General features: G+C 47.5%; 1 protein-coding gene across 1 annotated transcript in view; it reads right to left on the bottom strand.

Annotated features, from left to right (window-relative positions):
• Nucleotides 1–8,793, bottom strand: part of LOC139262849 (myelin-associated glycoprotein-like) — a 76,282-nt gene extending 67,489 nt beyond the window's left edge. Inside the window, exon 1 of the mRNA XM_070878044.1 lies at nucleotides 8,550–8,793. Within this exon, the coding sequence (XP_070734145.1) occupies nucleotides 8,550–8,721 (172 nt within the window). The 5' untranslated portion in view covers nucleotides 8,722–8,793. The remainder of the gene's footprint in view (nucleotides 1–8,549) is intronic.
• Between the last annotated feature and the right edge of the window lie 8,375 nt (nucleotides 8,794–17,168).

The following is a 17,168-nucleotide window of genomic DNA, read 5'->3' as shown; positions in this document are numbered from 1 at the left end:
CTGTTGATGTCATCCTGACGCCTATTACTATCCTCACCACTTCCCTCAACGACTGTCTGTCTCATCTGTGACAGAGTCTGTGGCTCTCGTACTGGACTGTACAGCCACCAAAGAACTTATCGTGTTCCTAACACAGATGAGACTGCACACAGGTAGGTTAAAGTAAGTGACCTCAGTCTTTAATAAGACACTCCAGAGTGAGGAATAGGCCTTAGGGGCCGGCTTATATACAGTGCTCCCAAGGGATGCTGGGATCCCTTGGGACTTCAGGGGATGAGCTCCCTGGTGGCGGAACATGGGAGTGCATGCTTTACAGATGCACAACATCATGCACAAAGTCAAAGTGAAAACTATTTACAAGGTGGGGCGGTCGGGAGCCTTTCTTTCCCTGGTGGACAGCCTCGGTACAAATGTCTGTTCTGGTGTGTTGGCTGTGCCCTCGCTGGGCTGGCGTGTTGTTGGCCTTGCAGGGCTGCTAGGTGAGCCTGGCCTTGTTGGGCTGTTGGGCATAATGGGTTCAATTTCCTGGTCTGGCATGGTATCGTTGATCCTTTGGGTGTGTGTTGTGGGCTCAAAAAAGGTGGTGTCTGCTGTGGGTTGTTCAGGGCAGTCTGTGAACCGCAGCCTCGTTTGGTCCAGGTGCTTTCTGCAAATTTGTCCATTGTCCAGTTTGACTACAAACACCCTACTCCCTTCTTTAGCTATCACCGTGCCCGCGATCCACTTGGGACCATGTCCGTAGTTTAGCACATATACAAGGTCATTCAGATCAATTTCCCGTGACACAGTGGCGCGACCATCATTTATATTTTGATGCTGCCGCCTGCTCTTTACCTGATCATGCAGGTTGGGGGGAACCTGTGAGAGTCTGGTTTTAAGTGTCCTTTTTATGAGTAGCTCAGCCGGGGGCACCACTGTGAGCGAGTGGGGTCTCGTGCGGTAGCTGAACAGTACTAACGATAGGCGAGTTTGGAGTGAGCTTTCTGTGACTCATTTGAGGCTCTGTTTGATGGTTTGTACTGCCCGCTCTGCCTGCCTGTTGGAGGCTGGTTTAAACGGGGCCGAGGTGACATGTTTGATCCCATTGCGGGTCATGAATTCTTTAAATTCGGCACTGGTGAAACATGGCCCGTTGTCACTGACCAGTATGTCAGGCAGGCCATGGGTGGCAAACAAGGCCCTTAGGCTTTCAATGGTGGCAGTGGCGGTGCTTCCCGACATTATTTCACATTCAATCCATTTTGAAAAAGCATCCACCACCACCAGGAACATTTTACCGAAAAACGGGCCTGCATAGTCGACATGGATCCTCGACCATGGTCTGGAGGGCCAGGACCACAAACTTAGTGGCGCCTCTCTGGGCGCATTGCTCAACTGAGCACACACGCTGCATTGCCGTACACAGGACTCTAAGTCAGAGTCGATACCGGGCCACCACATTTGGGATCTGGCTATCGCTTTCATCATTACTATTCCCGGGTGTGTGCTGTGGAGATCCGAGATGAACGTCTCCCTGCCCTTTTTTTGGTAGCACGACATGGTTACCAGGCAGTCTGCCTGAATGCACAGCTCATCCTTTCGTCACTGTAACGGCTTGATTAGCTCTTGCATTTCAATGGGGATCTGGCCCAGCTCCCGTGCAGAACACAGTTTTTTACTAGGGACAGCAGAGGATCTTCACTGGTCCAAGTCCTAATCTGGCGGGCCGTGACAGGTGATTTATCATTTTCAAACGCTTCCATGACCATCAACAAGACTGCGGGCTGCGCCACCATCAACAAGTTTGCAGGCTGCGCCATGTCCACCCCCGTGGTGGGCAATGGTAGCCGACCGAGAGCATCCGCACAGTTCTCGGTGCCTGGCCTGTGGCAGATGGTATAGTTATACGCTGATAGCGCGAGTGCCCACCTTTGTATGCGGGCTGAGGCATTAGTATTTACCCCCTTGTTTTCAGCGAACAGGGATATGAGGGGCTTGTGATCAGTTTCCAGCTCAAATTTGAGGCCAAACAGGTACTGATGCATTTTCTTGACCCCGAACACACACGCTAATGCCTCTTTCTCAATCATGCTGTCGGCCCTCTCGGCCTTAGACAAGCTCCTGGAAACATAGGTGACAGGTTGCAACTTTCCTGCAACGTTAGCTTGTTGTAATACACACTCGACTCCGTACGATGATGCGTCACATGCTAGCACAAGTCTTTTACACGGGTTATACAATACAAGCAGCTTGTTGGAGCATAAAATGTTTCTGGCTTTCTCAAAAGCAATTGCTTGTTTTTTTCCCCATACCCAGTTCTCACCTTTATGCAATAACACATGCAGGGGCTCTAAGAGGGTGCTTAACCCCAGTAGGAAGTTACCAAAATAGTTGAGGAGTCCCAGGAACGACTGCAGCTCCATGACGTTTTGTGGCCTGCGCGCGTTCCTGATAGCCTCTGTCTTGGCGTCTGTGAGCCGAATGCCGTCTGCCGCGATCTTTCTCCCCAAAAACTCCACTTCTGTTGCCATGAAGATGCATTTTGACCTCTTCAGCCGCAGCCCTACGCGATCCAGTCGCTGGAGGACCTCCTCCAGGTTTTGTAGGTGCTCGACGGTGTCCTGACCCATGACCAATATGTCGTCCTGAAAGACCATCGTGCATGGTACCGACTTCAGTAGGCTCTCCATGTTTCTCTGGAAGATCGCTGTAGCCGACCAAATTCCGAATGGGCATCAGTTGTAGATGAACAGTCCCGTGTGCGTGTTGATGCAGGTGAGGCCCTTCAAAGACTCCTCCAGCTCCTGCGTCATGTAGGCCGAAGTCAGGTCGAGCTTGGTGAATGTCTTGCCTCCTGCCAGCATCGTAATTAGGTCGTCTGCCTGAGGAAGCGGGTATTGGTCCTGTTGCGAGAAACAATTAATAGTTACTTTATAATCGCCGCAAATCTGCTGGAACAATCAGGCTGGCCCACTCGCTGAATTCCACTGGGGATATGATGCCCTCGCTTTGCAGCTTCTCCAGCTCGATTTCCACTCTCTCCCTCATCATGTGAGGTACCGCTCGTGCCTTGTGGTGAATAGGTCGTGCCTCTGGGACCAAGTGGATCTGTACCTTCGCTCCGGAAAAGTTTCCAATGCCTGGCTCAAAAAGGGAAGGAAATTTGTTAAGAACCTGGGTACATGAGGCCTCATCAATATGTGATAGTGCTCGGATGTCATCCCAGTTCCAGCGGATTTTGCCCAGCCAGCTCTTTCCAAGCAGTGTGGTGCCATCGCCCGGGACAATCCAGAGTGGCAGTTCGTGCACCGTGCCCTCGTAGGTGACCTTGATCATGGCGCTGCCCAGGACAGTGATAAGCTCTTTGGTGTATGTTCTCAGTTTCGTGTGGATGGGGCTCCGGGCTGGTCTGAATGCCTTGTTGCACCACAGCCTCTCAAACATCTTTTTACTCATGATGGATTGGCTAGCGCCAGTGTCCAATTCCATGGCTACGGGTAAGCCATTCAATTTTACATTTAGCATTATAGGTGGACATTTCATCGAAAATGTGTGCACCCCGTGTACTTCAGCATCTGCCTCCTCTCTCTGAGGCTCGAAATTGCTTTGATCCACCATGGACCGATCTTCCTCTGCCACGTGGTGGTTAGCAGGTTTTGCAGAGCTTGCAGCTCGTTTGCAAGCTCATTGGAGGTGCCCCATTGTTTCACAGCTCTTGCAAACATACCCTTTGAAGCGACACGAATAGGCTGAATGGAAGTCTCCACAATGCCAACAAGGTGTGAATTGTCTTGCATTCATCCTTTGTTGCTGACTCTGAGTCATCTGGGTCTCCTGAGACCTGCTGGCAGTTGCAGACTCGTGGTTTCTGCCCTGTACATTTCTGCTCACAACACAGTTCCAGTTAATTTATGAACATTGCTAGCACTTGTGTGCTGTGAGATTTGTTTGGTATTATCACTGGTGGACATAAACGCTGTGCTATCGCAATGGCCTTACTGAGGGTCGGTGTCTCTACAGTCAAAAGTTTTCGTAGGATAGACTCGTGGCCAATGCCCAGTACAAAAAAATCTCTGAGCATTTGCTCTAGGTAGCCATCAAACTCACATTGTCCTGCAAGTCACCTTAGCTCGGCGACGTAGCTCGCCACTTCCTGACCTTCAGATCGCTGGCACGTGTAGAACCGATACCTCGCCATCAGCACGCTCTCCCTCGGGTTAAGATTTTCCAAAAACAGTGTACACAGCTCCTCATATGACTTATCTGTGGGTTTCACCGAAGCCAGAAGATTCTTCATGAGGCTGTAGATCGGTGCCCTGCAGACTGCGAGGAAGACCGTTCTCCTTTTTGCAGCACTTCCTTCTCCGTCCAGCTCATTGGCTACAAAGTACTGGTCTAGCTGTTCGACATAGGCTTCCCAGTCCTCACCCTCCGAGAACTTCTCCAGGATGCCCACAGTTTGCTGCCTCTTTGCGTTGGATCTGTATACTCGTCGCAGTTATTGTGTTCCTAACACAGATGAGACTGCACCCAGGGAGGTTAAAGTAACAGTGACCTCAGTCTTTAATAAGGCACTCCAGAATGAGGAACAGGCCTTAGGGGCCGGCTTATGTACAGTGCTCCCAAGGGATGCTGGGATGCTGAACAGAAATAACTTCAGGAGTGGAAGCAAGTCTTCCTCGATTCCGAGGGACCTCCTATGATGATGTTGATGATGACTATCCTCATCATTACCTACTACTTTGCCAAGTTTTGTTTCATCTGCAAATCTCTTACGCAGATGGCGCTTAGTGACATGTGGTTCAATGTTTGAAGTTTACTGGTCTTGATACTGGACTAGGAACTCAATGCTCATGAGTTTACATCCCATCAGGGCAAGATATATTCAACAAATCTGGTAATTTGTGGAAAGGCACCAGATAAAATAACCATGGAATCTGCCAGATTGTTCAAAAAAGCAAAACCCAACTGGGACATTAATGTCCTGTAGTGAAGAGGACCGACCATCCATAGCTGGTCTGGACCTCTGCATGATTCCAATCCCACACCGTGCGGTTGACATATGTTGAGGTGGCTCAGTCATGACAACAATTTACAATCCTTAAAGGGCTTGATAAGGTAAATTTTGGGAAGATGTTTCCTCTGATTGATTCGGGTCACAGTCTCAGGATAAGGGGTCGACCATTTAAGACTGAGCTGAGGAATAATTTCTTCACTCAAAGGGTTGTGATTGTTTGGAATACTCTACACCAGAGAGCTGTGGATGCTCAGTCATATATTCAAGACAGAGATCAACAGATTTTGGGATACTAAGGGAATCAAGGGATATGATGATAGTGCGGGAAAGTGTAGTTGAGGTAGATTAGCCATGATCTTATTGAATGGCGGAGCAGGCCGAGTGGCTTACTCCTGCTCCTATTTCTTATGGTCTTAAAAGTCCCACTATTACCCTCTCAGGGCAAGTAGGGTGTGTCTGCACCTCAAGACAGATAAAACCAAAACAAATCATCTTCTGGTATCTCATTTTGGATCGAGTTACATTGAGTCTACAGCACAGAAACAGGTCATTCTGCTCAAATCGTCCATGCCAGTGTGTGTGCTCCACATGAGCCTCCTCCCACCCTAGATCATCTCACCCTATCAGTACACCCTCTATTCCTTTCACCCACATGTACTTATCCAGCTTCCCTTTAAATGCATCTATGCTATTCGTCTCAACCACTCCCAGTGGCAGCGAGTTCCACATTCTCACCAATCTCTGGGCAAAGACCTTTCTCCGGAATAGCTGATTGGATTTATTAGTGACAATCTTATATCGCGTGTGAACCCAGATAGTGAGCATTGACAGAGGATTTGGACGTGTAGGGAATTAAGATCCAGTCAATCATTTTCTCACACGACACCATACACAAATGAGGGTGATTTTAACATTGATCAGCAGGGAAATCGACCGCCTGCTTTGCTCCTTGCACGACATTCTGTTCTATCCTCTTCAATCTGGGATCTTGCTGTGTGTAAATCGGTTGCTACAATTCTCTACATTGAAGCTGTGACTACAGTTTTAAGGTAATTCAGGGGCTCTGAAATGCTTTGGGGGCGTCCTGAAGATATGAAAGGCGCTATATAAATGCAAGTTCTTTCTTTTTTTTATCAATCTCTGACTTCAAAATTATCTCCACTTTTGACTCAGTATCATACAACACAGAAGGAGACCATTTGGCCAATCATGCCTGTGCCGGTTCTTTGAAAGAGCTATCCAAATCGTCCCACTGCCCCACTTTCCCCATAGCCCTGCAAATTTGTTCTTTTCAAACTTCTTCACCCAGAGAGTGGTGAACCAGTGGAATTCTCTCCCACAGAAAATTGTTGAGGCCAATTCACTAAATATATTCAAAAAGGAATTAGATGTAGTCCTTACTACTAGGGGGATCAAGGGGTATGGTGAGAAAGCAGGAATGGGGTACTGAAGTTGCATGTTCAGCCATGAACTCATTGAATGGCGGTGCAGGCTCGAAGAGCCGAATGGCCTACTCCTGCACCTATTTTCTATGTTTCTATGTTTATATTTATCCAAATATTTTTTGAAGGTTACTATTGAATCTGCTCCCACCATCTTTTCAGACAGTGTATTCCAGATTGCAACAATTCAATATGTAAAAACATTTCTCATCTCCACCCTGGTCCTTTAGCCAATTATTTGTGCCTGCTGGTTATCGACCCTCCTGCCACTGGAAACAGTTTTTCCTTATTTACTCTATCAAAACCATTCATGATTTAGAACACCTCTATTAAATGTCTTCACCCTCTCTGCACCAAGGAGAACAATCCCAGCTTCTCCATTCTCTCCACGTAAATGAAATTGCTTATTCTTGGTATCGTTCTAGTAAATCTCCTTTGCAACCTCGACATTCATTCTGAGGTGTGTGGTGCCCAGAGCTGGACACAACACTCCAGCTGGGGCTTAACCAGTGATAATCACGTGGGATCTAGACAGAGTAGCTAGAGAGAAACTATTCCCATTGGCGAAAGGGTCAAGAACCAGAGGACACAGATTTCATGTGATTGGCAGAGAACCAAGGGCAACATGAGGAAAAACCTTTTTACTCAGTGAGTACTTAAAATCTGGAATGCACTGCCTGAAAGGGTGGTGGAGGCAGATTCAATCATGGCTTTCAAAAGGGAATTGAATAAGTACCTGAAGGAAAAAAATTTACGGGGCTATGGGGAAAGGGCGGGAGGGCGGGACTAGCTGAAGTGCTCTTGCAGAGAGTCGGCATGGGCTCGATGTACCAAATAGCCTCCTTCTGTGCTATAACCATTCTAACCATTCTTTTGTACTCTAGGCCTCTATTTAAAAAGCCCAAAGACCTCTATATGCTTATCTCACCTTCTGGACAATCTTGACCCTAGGGCTTCTCTGAAAGGGAAGGACTGCTCCTGACGCAATTACTGAGGGCAATTTTTGGAAACAGTTTTGCTCCAGGCATTGACATCCCACAATCTGGTCCAGCAACGTGACCGAAAGACCAACACAAAAAAATCTTGCATTTCTATAGCGCCTTTCACCACCGCAGGACATCCCAAAGCGCTTTACAGCCAATAAAGTACTTTTGAATTGTAGTCACTGTAATGTAGGAAACGTGTCAGCCAATTTGCGCACAGCAACCTCCCACAATCAGCAAGGTTAGAAATGACCAGATCATATTATTTTGTCGTGATGTTGATCAAGGGATAAATGTTAGCCCCAGGACACCAGGGAGAACTCCCCTGCTCTTCTTCGAATAGCGGCAGGGGATTTTTTTATGTCCACCTGAGAGGGCAGATGGAGTCTCGGTTTAAAGTCCCATCTGAAACTCCGACAGTGCAGCACTCTGTCAGTACTGCTGCTCTGACAGTGCAGTTTTCCCTCAGTACTGCCTCTTTGACAGTGCAGCATTCCCTCATTACTACCCCTCCAAACAGTGCAGCACTTCCTCAGTACTGCCCCTCCAAATAGTGTAGCATTCCCTCAGTACTGCCCCTCTGACAGTGTAGCACTCCCTCAGTACTGCCCCTCCAATCAGTGCAGCACTCCTTCAGTACTGCCCCTCCGAACACTGCAGCATTCCCTCAGTACTGTCCCTCTGACAGTGCAGCATTCCCTCAGTACTGTCCCTCTGACAGAGCAGCACTCCCTCAGTACTGCCCCTTCAAACAGTGCAGCATTCCCTCAGTACTGCCCCTCTGACAGTGCAGCATTCCCTCAGTACTGCCCCTCTGACAGTGCAGCATTCCCTCAGTACTGACCCTCTGACAGAACAGTGATCCCTCAGTACTGTCCCTCTGGCAGTGCAGCACTCCCTCAGTACTGTCCCTCTGACAGTGCAGCATTCCCTCAGTACTGACCCTTTGACAGAACAGTGATCCCTCAGTACTACAAAAAGTGTTAGCCTGGATTATGTGCTCAAATCTCCTGGAGCAGGTATTTGATCCCATGATCTTCTGACTCAGGGACAAGAGAGAGGGAGTGTTAAACCCACTGAGCCATGGCTGATACGGATAGACTGAGTGTCAAAGGAACTGAGACTTACGGACAACCTGTAGCTGGACAGGGTCTGTGAAAGTATGATCCTTGAAGCCCTCCAAATCCACATAGAAGTAATACATGTCACTGTCTTCGGGTCTGAGATTATTGATCCTCAAGGAGCAATTCTTCTGCTCCAGGTCTCCAATTATTTTGGCTCGCCCCATGAATGTGGACATCGCATATTTGGGATCTTTGCTGTAGTAGACTGTGTATTTCCATTTATACCAGTATTTAAACCAGGCTCCGTGCAGGGCTATGTAAGGGTGTGAAGGAAAGTCGAAAGTACAGGGTATCACCACACAAGATCGGCTCACTGCCTTCCTGGGCAGAGCTCGGATAGACCATTCCTCCGACAGTGCCCCTGAAAAGGAATGAGGGGGCAAAGAAGTGAATGAAACAGTGTACAGCAAAGAATGTCTGATCCGGTTATCACTCTCCCTGGCAACTACCTGAGGCTGAACCAGAGCCTTCGCATCCTTGGTGCCGTATTTGACCCCGGGATTGCTTCCAATCACGGTATCCGTGTCAGCACCAAGACCGTTTACTTCCACCTCCGTAAATCGCCCGTCTCCACCTCTGCCTCAGCTCATCTGCTGAAACTCTCATCTGTGCATTTGTTACCTCCAGACTTTACTATTCCAATGCTCTTCTGGCTGGCCTCACATGCTCCATCCTCCATGAACTGGAGCTCATCCAAAACTCTGCTGTAACATATCCTAACTCGCACCAAGTCCCATTCACCCATCAGCACCACTCCCGCCCCCCCACCACCCCACCCCATTGCTCGCTAACCTACATTGTCTCTCGGTCCAGCAATGCTCCAATTGTAACATTCTCATTCTCATGTTTTCAAATCCCTCCATGACCTCGGCCCTCCCTATCTCTCTAACCCTTCTAGCTCTACAATCTTCCAAGATATCTGCACTCCTCCAAATCTGTCCTCTTGATTTTAATCGCTCCACCATTGGTGGTCATGCCTTCAGTTGCCTCGGCCCTAAGTTCTGGAATTCCTCCCTAAACCTCTCCACGTCTCTGTCTCTGTTTCCTCCTCTAAGACGATTCTTAATACCTACCTCTATTACCAAACATTTGGTCATCCGCCCTAATATTTCTTTATGCAGCTCCGTGTCAAATTTAATTTGATAACGCTCCTGTAAAGTGCCTTGGGGTATGCAACTGTGTTGAAAGCGCTGTATAAATGCAAGTTGTTGTTGTTCATAGAATCATAGAAATTTACAGCACAGAAGGAGGCTATTTCGGCCCATCGTGTCCGTGCCGGCCAACAAGAGGCTATCCAGCCTAATCCCACTTTCCAGCTCTAGATCCGTAACCCTGCAGGTTACGGCACTTCAGGTGCACATCCAAGTAATTTTTAAATGTGGTGAGGGGTTCTGCCTCTATCACTTCAGACAATGAGTACCAGACACCCACCACCCTCTGGGTGAAGAAATTTCCCCTCAAATCCCCTCTAAACCTTCTACCAATTACTTTAAATTTATGGCCCCTGCTTGTTGCCCCTTCTGCTAAGGGAAATAGGCCCTTACTATCCACTATATCTAGGCCCCTCATATTTTTATACACCTCAATGAGGTCTCCTCTCAGCCTCCTCTGTTCCAATGAAAACAGATCCAGCCTATCTAATCTGTTCTCATAGCTTAGATTCTCCATTCCCAGCAACATCCTCGTAAATCTCCTTTGTACTCGCTCCAGTGCAATAACGTAATTCCTGTAATGTGGTGACCAGAACTGCATGCAGTACTCAAGCTGTGGCTAACCAGTGTTTTATACAGTTCAAGCATAAGCCCCCTGCTCTTACATTCTATGCCTCGGCAAATAAAGGCAAGCATTCCGTATGCCTTCTGTTATGTATGCAATAAAGGTTCAAACTGAGTACTGTTTAAATAAGCAAGGTACAACCTTGCTTCTGCTTTATCAGTGGCCTCCAGCAATGGCACCATCTGGTGGCTACAAACAGCATGTACATACATGACAATACCCTCCTCTGAGATCTTATCACAGTTTTTCACAGGTTGAGATGGTCCGGTGCTTTACGCTCCCGGGTTGACCGTCTCAGTTCGATTCCGGCCTTGGGTGAATGTGCGGAGTCTGTTGTGGCTGGTGGCTGGATGACTGACTTGTTGGGGGTGGCAGTGGTCATGTCAGGAATTGTAAGTCTATTTTTATTGAACAAGTCCATGATGGGAATTCCGGGTTCACTGATGACCCTTGAGTCCACTGAAGGCTGCTGGTAGGTTGGTTGGTCGTCGACGGTTTCTTCGTCCGACTGCTCTGGCTCGTCTGTGTGCCTCAGCTTTGTCTGATCCATGTGTTTCCTGCAAGTTTGCCCATTCTTGAGCTTAATAACAAATACTCTGTTTCCCTCCTTGGCCATGCGTGTACCAGCAATCCCTTTGGGACACTGACCATAATTCAATGCATATACAGGATCATTCACAGAAATTTCGCGTGACACAGTTGTGCGATCGTGGTACCCTTGTTGACTCTGTCTTCTGTATTCAACATGATTACTTAAATCCCGCTGTACAAGAGATAACATGGTCTAAGACCTCTTTTCATCATAAATTCAGCAGGTGAGACCTCTGAGTGTGTGGGATCTTGTCCTGTAACTCAGCAGTATGCAAGACAAGTGGGTCTGCAGTGATCCTTGGATTCTCTCCTCATGCTTAGCTTGATAACTTGTACTGCACATTCTGCTTGCCCGTTGGACGCAGGCTTGAATGGTGCTGACCTTACATGTTTTATGCCATTAAGTTTTACAAACTCCTGAAACTCCTGACTGGTGTTCCATTGTCGCTCACCACTGTGTCAGGCAGACCATGTCACGAACATGACATTGAGATTCTCTGTGGTTGCCGTGGATGTACTGGATGACATGATTATGCAGTCTATCCACTTCGAAAAGGCATCCACCACCACTAAAAACATTTTGCCCAGGAAGGGACCTGAAAAATCTACATGGATCCTGGACCAAGGTTTGGATGGTCATGACCACAGGCTCAGCGACGATTCCGTTGGTGCTTTGCTGAGCTGCATGCAGGTGTTGCACTGATGCACGCATACTTCTAGCTCAGAATCAATTTCTGGCCACCATACATGGGACCTGGTGATGGCCTTCATCATCACTATATCAGAATGTGTGCTGTGTAACCCACGCACAAACTTCTCTCTCCCTTTCTTAGGCATTACAACTCGATTGCCCTACAATATGCAATCTGCTTGAATAGACAGCTTGTCCTTGAGACGAATGTACGGTTTGGCCTCCTCACACATTTCCTAGGTATGGCAGACCAACCCCCTTTGAGGATGCAACCCTTTACCACCGATAATATTGGGTCCTGGTTGGTCCAGGTATTAACTTGTTGAGCCATGACAGGGGTACCTTCACTCTCAAACGCATCCATGATTAACATTAAATATGCCGGTTGTGGCGTTTCCACCTCCAGTGTCAGCAACGGCAACCGGCTCAAAGCATCGGCACAATTCTCTGTACCAGGTCTGTGGCAAATGACATAATCATAGGCAGATAATGTCAGCGCCGACCTTTGGATGCGGGATGAAGCATTGGTATTAATACCTTTGCTCTCGGAAAACAACGAAATGAGCGACTTGTGATCGGTCTCTAATTCAAACCTCAGACCGAACAGGTATTGATGCATCATTTTAATACCATACACACATGCTAAAGCTTTTTTTTCTACCATACTGTCAGCTCTTTCTGCTTTAGACAAACTTTTGGATGCATATGCGACAGGTTGAAGTTTCCCCGACTCATTGGCTTGTTGTAACACGCAACCAATTCCATAAGGTAATGCATCACAGGCCAAAACTAAATGTTGACATGGGTCATAATGTACCAGCAGCTTGTTCGAGCAAAGCAGATTGGTGGCTTTCTCGAAGGCTCTGTCTTGCAAAGCCCTCCATGCCTTTTCTCAATAGCATGTTCAAGTAAGGTGCTCAATTTAGGTAGGAATTTACCAAAGAAGTTGAGTAGACCCAGGAATGAACGCAGCTCCGTCACGTTCTGCGGCTTGGGTGCATTCTTGATGGCTTTGGTTTTCACGTCAGTAGTCTGATACCATCAGCGGCGATTTTCCTCCCGAGGAATTCGACCTCCGGTGCCATGAAGACACACTTCGGACGTTTAAGTCTGAGTCCCACTCTGTTCAAATGCAGTAGAACCTCTTCCAGGTTGTTCAGATGTTCCTTGGAGTCACCACCTGTGATCAGGATGTCATTTTGGAACACGACAGTTCTGGGAACAGACTTCAGTAGACTTTCCATATTCCCCTGGAATATTGCTGCAGCTGAGCGAATTCCAAACGGGCACCTGTAGTAAATAAATAGTCCTTTGTCGTGTTAATGCACGTAAGTCTCTTCGACATCTTGACCAACTCCTGCGTCATATAGGCCGACGTCAAGTCCAGTTTTGTGAATGACATCCCACCGGCTAGCGTCGCAAACCAGTCATCAGCCTTCGGTGACAGGTACTGATCCTGTTTCCAAACCCTGTTGATCATAGCCTTGCAGTCGCCACAGATTCTGACTGTGCCATCACTTTTCAGCACAGGAACAATGGGGCTGGCCCATTCATTAAATTCGACCGGTGATATGATCCCTCCACGCTGGAGTCTGTCCAGTTCGATTTCGACCATCTTCCTCATCATATACGGCACTGCCCGAGCATATGATGAGGGAGATGGACCTGGATCTACAACTTGGCTTCCATGAAGTTGCTGATACCGGGTTCGAACAGTGAGGGGAACTTGCTCAATACTTGGGCACATGTATCTTCCTCTGACGACAACGCCTTTATGTCATTCCAGTCGCATCTGATTTTCTCCAACCAGCTCCTGCTGAGCAACGTTGGGCCATTGCCTCGAACTCGTGAACCGCACTGTTATACGACACATTAATTTGTGCACTGCCAATCACCTTTATCAGTTCTTTGGTGTATGTGCGCAGCTTGACATTAACAGGGCTCAGCCTGGGCCTCACAGTCTTAGTATCCCACAGCTTATTAAATGCCCTCTCATTCATGATCGATTGACTCGCCTCTGTGTCCAGTTCCATCGATACCGGTATCCCATTAAACTTCCCGTCAATCAAAATTGGTTTACTCTTGGTTATGAAGGAGTACAGTCCATACACTTCCTCCTCTGGCATCTCGGATTGCGTATCTGGATCCGCGCTAGTCTGGCTCTCATCCTCCACATGGTGCTTCGCAGCTCGCTTGCTCATCTGCGGACACTTGCGCTGGAGATGCCCTATTCTCAGACAGCCTTTGCAACTGTATTGCTTAAATCGGCACTGCTGGGGCCGATGATTTTCCCCACAACGGCAACACGGAGAACTCGGATACAGTTCCGCTGGCGTACTTTGGGCAGCCACAGGTTTCACGATCGTAGCCGGATAGGCCCTGCCATATGCCGCTCTGCCGAACGCTGAATCACTCGCATTTACATTACTTGCTGAGGTTCGGTTCTTCACTGCTATTTGCTTTCGACTCCTGTCCGTCGTCGTCATACATGATTGAGCGATCTGGATAGCCCTTTTTACATCCAACTCCTCCACCACCAGACATTTACGCAGGATCACCTCGTGGTTGATACCGATAACAAAGAAGTCCCGCAGCATATCGGCCAACACCGTCCCGCTAGACGTCTCAGATCGGCAACAAATTCTGCTGCGCTCTGGCCCTCCGATCGAATGTGTGTATAAAACCTGTATCTCGAGATGATGATGCCGTCCTCTGGCTTCAGGTGCTCTCATACCAATGTACACAGCTCCTCGTACGTTTTCTCTATTGGATCACTAGGCATGAGTAGATTCTTTATCAGACCATAGATCTTTGAACCGCACATAATGAGGAACACGGCCCGGCACCGATCTGCATTGTCGACCCCCTCCATTTTGTTGGCCATGAAGTACTGGTTCAAACGGCTCACAAAGTCTGCCCAATCTACTCTCTCCACGGATCGCTCTAAAAATCCAATCGTGCTCATTTTGCAAACAAATGTTCTTGTATTCTCATCGCCAAATGCTATGTTGTGCAATAAAAGTTCAAACTGAGTACTGTTTAACTAAGCAAGAGACAACCTTGCTTCTACTTTATTTTGGCCCAAAATGTCTGACTCACAAAATGGCTGGCCTTTTATACCAGAGCAGCACCATGTGCGTGCTGCTCAGTGGCCTCCAGCAATGGCACCACCTGGTAGCTACAAACAGCATGTACATACATGACACCTTAATCACCTTATCTTCCTGGCCTGCTACTTTCAGGAATCTGTGGACATGCACTCTAAGTCCTTTGTTCCTCTACACTTCTCAGTATCCACCATTTAATGTGTATTCCCTTTCCTTGTTAGCCCTCCCAAAATGCATTACCTCACACTTATTCCATTTGCCACTGTTCTGCCCACCTGACCAGTTGATTGATATCTTCCTGCAGTCTGCAGCTTTCTTCTTCATTATCAACCACACAGCCAATTTTAGTATCATCTGCAAACTTCTGAATCATACTCCCTATATTCAAGTCTAGCTCATTGATGTATATCACAAAAAGCAAGGGACCTAGTACTGAGTCCTGCGGAACCCCACTGGAAACATCCTTCCAGTCGCAAAAACACCCATCAACTTTTTGCTTCCTGCCTCTGAGCCTATTTTGGATCCAACTTGCCACTTTGCCCTGGATTTCATGGCCTTTTACTTTTGTGGCCATGTGGGACCTTATCAAAAGCTTTGCTAAAATCCATATACACTACATCATATGCACTGCCCTGATTGACTCTCCTGGTTACCTCCTCGAAAAATTCAATCAAGTTAGTCAGACACGACCTTTCCTTAATAAATCCATGCTGACTGCCCTTGATTAATCCGTGTCTTTCTAAGTGAAGATTTATCCTGTCCTTCAGGAATTTTTCCAATAATTTTCCCACTGCTGAGGTTAGGCTGACTGGCATGTAATTACTTGGTCCATCCCTTTCTCCCTTCTTAAACAAAGGTACCACATTAGCAGTCCTCCAGTACTCTGGCACCACACCTGAAGCCAGAGAGGATTGGAAAATGATCTTCAAAGCCTCTGCTATTTCCTCTTTTACTTCCCTTAACAGCCTGGGATACATTTCATCTGGGCCTGGGGATTTATCCACTTTCAAAGCTGCTAAACCCCTTAACACCTCCTCTCTCACTATGTTTATTTCATCTAATAGTTCACACTTCTTCTTCTTGGTAGTATGTTGTTGAATGAGAGCTCTCTGATGCTCTGCTCTATGTGATTATTAACGAATCCTCCATCTGTTTTACACACCCATGTCCACAACCAATTTCAGCCCCCAAAGTCTCTTCATGAACCATTGGCTAGGCCTCAGCTGGAGTATGTGTACAATTCTGGGCTTTGCACTTTAGGAAGGATGTCAAGGTCTTGGAGAGGGAGCAGAGGAGATTTACCAGAATGGTACCAGGAATGAGGGTTTTCAGTTTTGTGGAGAGACTTAGAGAAGCTGTGGTTGTTCTCCTTAGAGCAGAGAAGATTAAGTGGAGATTTAATGCAATTGTTCAAATTATGAGGGATTTTGATAGAGTAAATAGGGAGAAACTGTTTCCAGTGGTAGGAGGGTCGGTAAAAAAGAAAGACTTGCATTTATATTGCGCCTTTCACAACCTCTGGACATCCCAAAGCCTTTTACAGCCAATGAAATACTTTTGAAGTGCAGTCACTGTTGCAATGTACGAAATGTGCCAGCCAATTTGCGCACAGCAAGCTCCCTCAAACACCAATGTGATAACAACTAGACAATCTGTGTTATTTTTAGTAATGTTGATTGAGGGATAAATATTGGTCAGGACACCATTGGCAGCCATGCTGTTAGCTGCCTGGGCCCTAGGCTCTGAAATTCCCATCCTGAACCTCTCTTCTCTCCTCCTGCTCTTCTTCGATATAGTGCCATGGGATCTTTTATGTCCACCTGTGAGTGCAGACAAGGCCTCAGTTCAACATCTCATTCGAACGACAACGCCTCCAACAGTGCAGTACTCCCTCATTATTGCACTGGCGTGTCACCCTAGATTTTTGTGCTCGAGTCTCTTGGGTCTGGATTTTCGGGTCTTCTCTGCTCCGTTTTTCGCCCCGGAGTGGCGACAATGGCGACGGTGAGGTGTTTTAGCTGGGTGTTCAGCCTCCAGCGCTGCGCAGTGATCTTCCGGTCTATTTTTGCGGCGGCATGGAGCAGCACCACCCGGAAGAGCTTGACTCTTGCCTGACCTGTCTGCCCTGCAGTGCGCCCCGCAGTGAATGTCTGGGAAATCAGGCAGTCCAACCATCCCATTAATAATGAGGTGAGTAATGGACTCCTAAGGTAAGTGTGATTGTTTTTCTTTTAATTTTTTTGCGATTTGTGTTGTGGTGGTGTGGTCAATGTTTTGGGAATGTTTTTGTGATTTTTTTTTAGGTAATTTTTCCCACCCCCAGGCATCTCTCAGAGTGCTCCCGGCCTGGCTCTTTAGCTTGGGAGTTTCCCATCCTAATGACTAAGACAGGTACAATGCCTCCCTTAATGCTGAGCCCCCTGATACAGAGCCTAGCTGCCCAAACGTAATTACTGAG

Source organism: Pristiophorus japonicus, chromosome 4 (assembly GCF_044704955.1).
Source record: "Pristiophorus japonicus isolate sPriJap1 chromosome 4, sPriJap1.hap1, whole genome shotgun sequence".
In the NCBI taxonomy this organism is placed as follows: Eukaryota; Metazoa; Chordata; class Chondrichthyes; family Pristiophoridae; genus Pristiophorus; species Pristiophorus japonicus.
The sequence above is the reverse complement of the archived record's forward strand: the minus strand, read 5'-3'. Positions and strand labels throughout refer to the sequence as shown.